General features: G+C 32.0%; 1 protein-coding gene across 1 annotated transcript; it reads right to left on the reverse strand.

Moving 5' to 3' along the window:
• Window positions 1-2495: 2495 nt before the first annotated feature.
• LOC120172910 (glucan endo-1,3-beta-glucosidase 11-like) lies at window positions 2496-4153 on the reverse strand. The gene is made up of 3 exons (XM_039180244.1): window positions 4045-4153; window positions 2772-3842; window positions 2496-2684 (listed from the first exon to the last, which is right to left on the reverse strand). The coding sequence occupies exons 1-3, from the start codon at window positions 4085-4087 to the stop codon at window positions 2599-2601; spliced, it is 1200 nt and encodes a 399-aa protein (XP_039036175.1). The 5' UTR covers window positions 4088-4153; the 3' UTR covers window positions 2496-2598.
• Between the last annotated feature and the right edge of the window lie 6217 nt (window positions 4154-10370).

The following is a 10370-nucleotide window of genomic DNA, read 5'->3' on the forward strand; positions in this document are numbered from 1 at the left end:
TCATTTCTTATCAGTATTCCAGTTCCTTTATGTAATTTAATAGAGCCTTAACCAATTTATCACTTAAACCGTATTTGGTTCGAGTCCATTCATAATCAAACATGCATAATAGACCAATCATATACATCCATGCAGTTATCAATTATCAATATGTTATATAAAGCATGCAAAGAGGTAGTAAAGTATTACATCGATTTCTATGCCACACCGATCGAACATTTAAACTCCATTCGATCACCCTCAATCTTTAATTCAATGTCCAATAATTCCTCAGATACACAACAACATAAATTTCATCAAAAACAGAGCTTAATTGCGAAAAACATATCGAATCAGGTTGTTAATCAGTGAAAAACAACTTATCGGGTTCGAATTTGGTGAAACATACCTAAAACGGATTCAGGACGTCGAAAAACATCAAAATATGTGTAAAATAAATCAACGGTTGGTCAACATTCAACGCCTGGTCAACAGTCAACGGCTTACCCAGGCGGCTAGGCTCGACGGCTCGGCTTGGTTCGGCTCAGTCCACTCCCCAGGCTGGAAGACGATGCCCATGCGCAGGGACAGCGCGTGCGGCGGTTCTGGTTGTCATTTTGGCACAAAATTTTCCAGATTGCTAGATCGGGATTCTCGTGCAAGTGTTATTTTTCAATTAAACATAACGGATTACAGAATTTTAAAACGTACGAACCTCTCCAACGGTAGCTAGCGAGTGACGATGATGGAGCAACAACGGCGCAACGATTTCAATCGGGTTTTGAGCGCCCGATGACGGACCAATAGTGTAGGCGGTGTGGTGAACGACTGACTAGATCAACAAAAATCGCAGAAAATCCAACCGTTGGGGTGTATTTTCCGGAGATGCTTCGAACGTTGATTCGTGCTGATTGACGACAAATCACGCTTTGATATTCCTTGGGTTTTGCTTGGAATCACGCAAGAATGACGATGTCGGGGGTGGTGTGGTGAGCGAGTTATCAGATCGACTAGAATCGAAGGAAATCCGGTGCGATGGGGGTTATTTTGTTGCACACTTTAGAGCTAAAATTAAGATGAACGACGGTGTTTCACGATGCGATAATGCTCGGGCTTTGGTCATCGGTCGACGACAAACACGATGATGGCGGCGACTTGTCGAAACGATGGTTGGATGGTGGAGAATCGAGGCGATAAAAAGGGGCCGACGGGGTTGGGAATTTGGGTTTTTTTAATTGGGGAAAAATCATATTGGTGGGGGAAGTTAAATTTTTCAATGGGTAATAAAAATGGGTAAATTCAGGTTCAAGTCCCTAAATTTTCTACAACTTCCTAAAATGGTCTACCAGCTTCGCGATTTTATAATTTAGTCCTCAATTTCTCCCTTGATACAACTTTAATTCTATACTTAAATTTATTAAAAAATTTAGCCCCTAAATCAGAGTGTGACACCGTGACATTCTTGAGCGCAACCCATTTTATAAATAAAGATATTAATATTTCATATCGCTACCTTTTTCTTAGTAAACCATGATATTTTTAGGTGCAACCTTATTTCTTATATATAATTATATCATTTTCAGCTTTTAAACTTATTTTCTTATCGTGAGAAAATATAAAAATCCGTCAACTTAAACTCTAGTAATATTTTAGGCACAACCTAAAATGTTAATAATGTTAATAGTATTCATAATATTTGCGGTTTATAACTCATTTTCTTATATATTGTATAATATTTTAGTGCAACCTGTTATGTACTATATTGATCACTTTTTCTGTTTTGTTTTATAACATTTTGTATTCGCCTTTTAACTTATAAGATAAGTTTTTCGGTTACACCATTTTAAGTTATTTTAAAATACTTACAACATAATATATTATATCTAAACCTATTTTATTAATTTTTTTCAAATTTATAATTATGCAATTTTTAGTCACATTAGCGTGTGGTTCCTTTTAATTCTCCGGATAAAGAAGACCCTGGAAAAAGCTCCTTTCCGCGGAAAAGGATGGTATATTGTGATCAATAGTGACAAAGGGAATAAAGCGGCTCATTTCGGGGATTGAAAATTAAACAACCAAACGAGCTGTAAACTTTTTCATTATCCCTTTTGGTTTTTTAATAATATTTTCTCATAAAGATATAGGGGGAAAGCAAAGAGAGTTGTCCATTATGGATTCCACGTCCAAAAGTGTATAAAGAAAGTCTTCTTTTAAGCCAAATAGTAAACTCGTTTCATCGTGTTTGAATCATTGAATCATTCAGTTCGATATTTATAATAACTGATTAATAATATATATTTTTTACATTATTTGAGATACAATAAAAAGAAATACAAATAGTTTTGCTAAAAAAATACATCTTTTTCCTCAACATAATCAACACAATTCACAAAAGGGTATGTTTTGGAATTATACCCAATGGTGAATTCAACCCATTTGTTGAACTTTGTTTATGTTGAAAAAAAAAGATGCTCATCATGAGACAATCATGTAGGTCAACTTGTGAAGGATTTTGATGTCTTTCATCTTGATCAAGTGGTCTTGTGGAAGGATAAGATGATCCAATTTTTCTTTTCTTACCAAAGGGTAGTATTTACATGCATTGTCCATTTTGCTTTAATGTTGTCTTGGTAAAACTTGGAGAGCCAGCAAATACACAAACATCCAACAGACTAAGCTTTGATATCCCAATTTCGCTGCCTGTTTCACAAAATAAATGGCATTTGAACAGAGATGTAAACGGTGAAAGAACCTAAAACAAGAAGGCAAAAGCAATGATTTTACCTTATTATCTGAAGAAGACGTAAGGAAAAAAGAAGATGATGACGAAGAGGATGATGTTGAAGTTGACGTTGATGAAGTTGTGGACAAGGCAGAGAGTCCCACATTGTAAGCAATGGTTCCATCGGGTTCGAAAAGACCGTAGTTTCGCTCCGATGTCGGTCCGGGCTTCATATCCTCATTGAACAGAGCAAACAAGTACACTTCAAGCCTCGTATTTGTCCTCAAGGGTGTCCCCTCATTCCTCATTTGCCTCCTCACCAAATTCCTGTTGTAAGCGGCTGCATTCATCGGGGTCGCTCCGAATTCATCACGGTCCCCTTTCGACGGCCAACCCGTCTCCGCCACCCGCACCTCGATCCCTCCATAACCCAACCTAGACATCGCGTAAACGACAGCATCTACCTGTGCGTACAACATGTTATCGTAGTGTAGCTTGGTGTAAGGATCTACCATGCCCGGATTTTTGTTGAACAAAACATAGTCCAAGTTAACGTTGTCCGGGGCACCTTTGTAAGCGAAATAAGGGTATGCATTGATCCAAAACGGGGAGCCAGTGCTCGCCAGAAACTGAAGATACTCCGACATGATCCCCGAGACTTCGCTCTTGAAACACCCGGCCGACGGTGGGAAAGATTCTTGAAGAATGGATAATGAGTTGGGTGTGGAAACTCGAATGTACTTGTCTAGTCCTAATTGAACTAAAGCATCATGGATGCTGACCATGGCCGGAACAAGATATCCGACAAGGGACTTGTCGACGTCGGTGAACACCTCGTTCCCGACCGATATCTCGGTGATCTTCGTGGCCGGGAAATAAGGCTGGACGTGGGTGCTGACCCATTGAAGTGCTTGTTGGGGATCCATTACCACGGACAGCATTTGGTTTTCAACTGTAGCGATGAGCTCAACGTCGGAGTTGGCGAATGTTGTCAGAATTTGAGGATTGGTGTCGTAGATTTTTGCTTTTGTGATCTTAAGAGAATTTAACAGTTCAAGAACCTTGTCGGGTGGTGGCAAATTGCTGCCAACTTGACCATAGTTGATGCCTAATGAAGCGACTCGTAATATACCATAATCTGTAAATATACAGACAAAGAATTATTAGTATATCGTCAGTATATTTTTAGTTATTGACAATACATATTTTATAGATATAATGGTTTAAATTCAGATTTAATATAAAAAAATATTTATTTTTAACATAGAGATTACTTGATGAGTTTTTATTTTACTCGTATTTAAATATAATTATCCTTAACAAAAATAATAAAAACATACCTGAGGAACATAGAGAAAAGAGGAAGAATACATGGAATATCATGGAAATCGTTGTTGCAATGGAAGAAAGAGATACAAGGAGGAATTCTTTGCTTGTTTGAGGTTTGATTTTGAGAGATTTTAGTTGCCTTTGTTTATTTTTCTTACCACCTTAAACGGTGTTTTATACGACTTGGTTCTTTAGGCATGTCTTTTTCTTTGGGTTTTGGACCAGCTTGTCTCTTTCCAACGCACGCCAAACTTCTTACGGGGTTTTATCATTATTACACAATTGCCACATCCACTTGCTTCACGCGAAATGAAAACTAAAATCACACTATTGGATGAGATATTAAATCTATTAAATAAAATTAAAAAGCTTAAATCTTAATATTTGTAAATAAAAAATTTAAATTAGGAGATTGCTTTTATAATAGATTTATACAAAGCTTGATCTAAAATAGTTAATTAGTAGATTGAATACAAGTGGTTAAACAAAAAAAAAATATGTACTACTTTTTACGGTGTTCTTTAAGGTAAATTACACTGATAGTCAATTGACTCTTAAGATACTTTTAATTTGGTCATTAAACCTTTAAAATTTGTATTACAATCATTAAACTTTTAATTCTTTTATTATGATCACCGTCGTTACGAAATACTAACGTGATATGTTAAAGTTTTCTTCCCCAAAATCCCTTAATTTTTCAAATTGACAATCCTCGTAAAGGTTGATTTTTCTATTAACAGAGCGATTGTCAGTCAATCTCAATGATGAGAAAACTCACTTTGGTTATAAGGGACATAGTTTGATTTCAGGTTGATCCAACATTTAATAGAGGATGATAAAAATATTAGTTTTTAGTTTTTATTGAATTGTCACATCCTTTCTATTGTCATTCAATAGTTTATTCGATAAGAAAAATCACTAAATTATTTTTTTCTTTAAGTTCAAACACGTCGAAAAATATTCTAATCTCCTCAAATCTCAATTGAGACTAAAAACTAATTTTTTTAATATGATGGTGTTAATTGTTCGATCAACTTAAAATCGAATTATATTAATCAATTAAAACTAATAATCATCAATTGAATGAAATTATAATAAGCATGTTATAGTTTATTCTAGCCAATACCCATAGATTATGAACAAATTATACTTTAAATATATGTAATCAATTATATTTTTGTATTCATCCATCAAAAAGTGTTACTTCGGATATAGCCATCAATCTTTCCGTCATTTGATCAATGCATATGTGTTCATATTATATAATATATAATGTTGACATTGGATAATTTGTTAGGGTATTATCATTCACTAATGCACCATGGGCCTCACAAATTAGAATGATGGAATCTACAACTACATATATATTTTTTTAAAAATTGCAAACAATATATAGCAGATTACATATTATAAGAATTAATCATTGTTTAACACGAAGATAAATATCATCATAATTAATTATTATAGAATATGATTTAATTTAGAGTTAGAACATACCCAGAATATAAAATGTTATATTAAGGATATAAATTCTAAAAACTATATTAAAAATTTAAAACATACAAAATTATAAAATCTCATAATATAAAATTATATCATAAAAAATATCTGCTAAAAGTTTCAAAACCCCTCAGTCAATCCCTTCGTAATGGCCCCACTAAATTCATTACATCTCATTCTTTACACATAACTGCATGAAGATTTGGATCAAATTCCACTTGTATTATAAAGCAAGGTTTGGTGAGTGGATAAGGAAGGGTACACGTAATACGTTGAATTTCATTACAAAGATGAGTGTGCTTATCTTAAGTTAGGGTTCTTTTCAATCTTTTGTGATCTTAAAGTAGACATGATTAAAAAGACAGAAAAATCCTTGTTAGATTTTCCCAACAAACAGGTCTGGTTTTCCATTTCATTTACACGCAGGCAGGGAAATCTGTTAACAGTCAAAAGAAGAGACTTTCCCAATTTCTATTACAGCACATGCCTAAATTAGTTTCCATCTTTTGGCAGCCATATCCGGTTGGCAGAGAAGACTCTTCATCAATGCCCCGTCAATTCTTGTCATCTTCCATTTAAGTTTCCTCTATCTTATTTGTAAAGTTTAAAAGTTTTATCGGTCTCGAATAATAATCTTATTATATATTACGACCAAAGACAGATGCACTAAACTCCTTAAGAAAATTAGTGCATATCCATCATTTTTAAAAGTATTAAATTTGATTTAATGTATTAAATGAAGTAAAAAAATTGCATATATATATATATACAAATATAAATTTAGTAATATTTTAGACATTTTAAATGTTTGGATCCGTTAAAGAAGGAATTTGACGTGTATGAAATTAATAAAATATTTACCTTTGTTATTTTTTTTAATTGGAAAAGAGGCCTAAAAGATTACATTAAATTAAACTCTTAAATACGAGTGGCAAGATTACATTATGTTTACCTTTGTTATTAATTTCCTTTTGACATGTTGAGTTCAAATGTAAGTGGTGGCTATGTTGACTTTTGTACAAGTAAGCCATGCATGCAAATGAGCTGGAACTTGGTTCCTTTTTTTTATTACATGCAAGTTGGACTGTCGTGAATTTGATCAACGTAGGCGGCTAGCTATGGCCTAACAGTTAAGTCTTAAAATTTTCCCAACATTATTGATTATTGAATAGATCTGGTAGCGTTATAAATGAAGTCAATGAATATGATCTTCAATGAACTACTCTGCATCGTTTATATATTTTACACGAATATTTACCGAAGTTAATTAATTCCATTCAGTGAAGGTTTGATCGTTTTAGATGGTTGGAAACTTATGGGAATAGGGTTTAGGGTTTAGGTTCATTGGCAGACCACTTTGTGAAACTAAGTGGCATAACCCCCGACCTTGCATGTGATCCGACTGTTGAAAGATATCATCAAGGGGAAAAAAAGGAAAAGATTCATCTTGCAAGACAAGTCGTCAGTTTTATCAATTATATGTTTGATGTTTTGATACAATATATATTAGGGTAAACTATGCGTTTAGTACTTAAATTTTTAGATTTTTTTTCAAAATCATATCTAACGTTTAATTTTTGTTTCATTTTAGTATCCCGCCCTTCAAAACTTAGCGGACCTATTACGAGTAAATTACATCATTCATCACTCAACTAATTTAATTACTTAACTTTCAAATTACTCCTAATTTAATCACTCTAACTTTCAAATTTATTTTTACTTTAAGTATATATTAATAAAATAAAATAAAAATATTATGTAGCAAAATATTATTAATAAAATAAATTAGAGTGATTAAAAAACTGAGTAATTTTGAAAGTTTAGTTAAATTGAATTTTTTTAAACTTTAATGATTAAAATGGGAGTGAGAAGATAATTAAGTGATTAATGATGTAATTTACCCATAAAAAGGTCACCGTGAAAATATTTGTTAAGTTTTTAACCATATGGTATTAAGATGAAATAAAAACTAAACACTAAATATACTTTTAAAATAAATAAAAGCTTAAATATTAAAACAGAAGAAAATCAGTAGTTTAGGTACTAATTATACGTAGTACCCTATATTTTTCTCATTTTCGGTGCATTTTAATAGACAAAAAAAGTAGAGGCCCCAGCAAGAGGGTTTCAAATTTCAACATTTATATATTTTTCTTCTTATTTCCTGGTTTTTTTTAAATGCCATGAATTCTTTAGCATGGTTATCAAAATCGAACCGGATCGGACCGGCCGGTTCAACCAGTTGAACCGTGAACCGGTGGCCTATCCGGTCTGGTTACCTCACAAAACGTCTGACAATGAACCGATTGAAAACCGGTAGAATCGGGTGAATCGGCTGAAACCGACAAAACCGGTTTAAACCGCCATTTCACTTTTTTCTTTAAAAAAAAATTAAACCAAACGACGTCGTTTGTTCAACGAGCCAAGTAAAATTTGAGTATTGCTAACTCGAACTCGAAAACTTTAAAAGTAAGCTCAACTCAACTCAAAAACTCACGAGCTAAAAATTATCAAGTTCAACTCGAACTCAAAATATAGTATTAAAATTTGAACTCGAAAAGGCTAAACTCAAAAAAAATTTAGAAGTTCAATTGAAGCCTAAAATTTGAGCTCAATTGAAGCGAAAGAATAGTTCGCTCTGTGCTCAACAAAAGGCTCCATGATTTTGAATGTCAAATTACCTCTATTATTTATAGAAGTAAGTTGGGATGCTCTTCTATGTTTCTTAGCCATGTGGGATTGTTTTGTTCTCATATTTTGACTCTTTAAACTTTTGGGACGCTCTTCTATGTTTCTTAGCCATGAGATTGTTTTTAAAAAAAAAAATTAAACCAAATGACATCATTTATTATGATTTTTTAAGCCTCAATTTTATTTTTTTGATTATAATTATATAATTATATTTATTATTTAATATGTTTTACCTTAAATATTATGTTGTAGTTGATTTGAATCATTTTGTTTCACTTGATTTTATGGTTTTTAATTTATATATGTTATGACTTGTGATATTTTTATACATTTTAATATTGTAAACTTAAAAAAAATGTTACATATATATTAATATTGCTTTGAATATTATGTAAAATTAAAAAAAAAATATTATTTTATATAAAATCCGATTCAACCGCGGTTGAACCAGATTGAACCAGTGAACCAGTACCTTCACCGGTTCAATGTCCGGTCCGGTTTTAAAAACAATATTCTTTAGCTTACTTAGCTCATCGATGTAAGGGTGGATTAAAAAGTTTAGATTAAACTGTTAGAATTTAGAAAATTGATGTCAAAATTATTTTAAATTGGTGTTTATAATATTTTATATAAATTTATAATAAAAAAATATGTAAATCTTCCAATTATGTGATAAGTGATGTTAACTCAAGTGGTACTATACTTCCTACTTCAAGTGTAATCTTTTCAATTTCTTTGGTACTTGGTAATCTGGACTCTGCTAAATTATTATTGACTGTCGATAAAATTAGAGAAATAAAACTCAAATAAAAGTAATCAAAGTTCATGTTTTTGACTTTGTCAATCCTCCAACACTTTAGAATATGTTGTTTGAAGAATCATTTACACAAGTATATTTCAGTCATTTTAGCTCTACTTTGGTTTGAGAAATATTATATGAAATTAGGGGTTTTACATCGAAAAAATCAATGCAAATGTTTATTCAAATTTATCTAGATGATGGGTTGCATACAAAAGTTATCATGCTAAGATAAGCTGATTGGAAGAAATGAAAAGCAACAATGGTTATTGGCTACGGAGTTTGATTGAAAATGAAGATATTGGAATACTATTCCTTGCTCATCAAATTCAAATGATTGTGATATATTATGCATGCACTAAGCTGCTTCAGCATGCCTTGATTTTCAAGTTCTAGAGCACGACAAAAAGTGGGAAAAGAGATATAGATAATAGTGATGTGCAAAAAGATTAGATTCTTTAATCCGATCTAAAAATTCAAATATTTAATTTTTTTTAGATAATTTGGATTGGATATCCGAAAAATGGATAATTGGATTGAATGCATATCAAATAAATTTCAATTTCAGATAATCTGAAAATCTGAAAAAATTGGGCTTTTAAATTTTAAATACTATTTAGCCCAAAAAATTTAGGATATTTAATTATTTATTGTATGAGAGTAATTAAATATATATAATATAGTAGAATCATTGAATAAGTTACACTAAACAAACAATATAAAATTATTTTTTTGTCAAACTAAATTTTATATTAGGATTCAGATATCCAGATATCCGATCCGAAAATTCAGATACCCAAAAATTTGGATATATGATTTTCTCGAAACAAACATGAATCACTATTTTAGGCATCCGAAAATTTTAGATTGAATCGGTTTTGATATCCGAATTTACACCCCTCTAATAAATAGAGAAGAGGCCATGACAAATAAAACCTTACAATTTGTAAGGTTAGAAAAAAATGTTGAAATTAAGGATCTTGCCTCTCAACTTATAGATCTTGTAACACGAGTGTGAATTTATACAAGGTTGAAGAAGCTTGGAACATGATTAACGGAGGGAAGGGGAATTGATAGACTGCATAGGGTGGATGGGAACGGTCGTTTTTAATTTTTTATATAATTTAAATATTTTTATGGATAATTTTTTTGTGTGGAAAAAATTAATTAATTAGAAAAATCATATGTAGGAGCCTTGAAAACCTCCCTAAAACCTAATTAAGGGAAAAGGGTACTCCTATCAAGGTGAAAGTACAACACTTGCAAGGTTTCATAACAAGAAATACAAAATAACAGTTCTAAATCCCACCCGAGCTTAAATAAAAACATACAGACCCACTTTCAATG

This window comes from Hibiscus syriacus, unplaced genomic scaffold (assembly GCF_006381635.1).
Source record: "Hibiscus syriacus cultivar Baekdansim isolate YM2019G1 unplaced genomic scaffold, ASM638163v2 tig00111917_pilon, whole genome shotgun sequence".
NCBI classification, from domain to species: Eukaryota; Viridiplantae; Streptophyta; class Magnoliopsida; order Malvales; family Malvaceae; genus Hibiscus; species Hibiscus syriacus.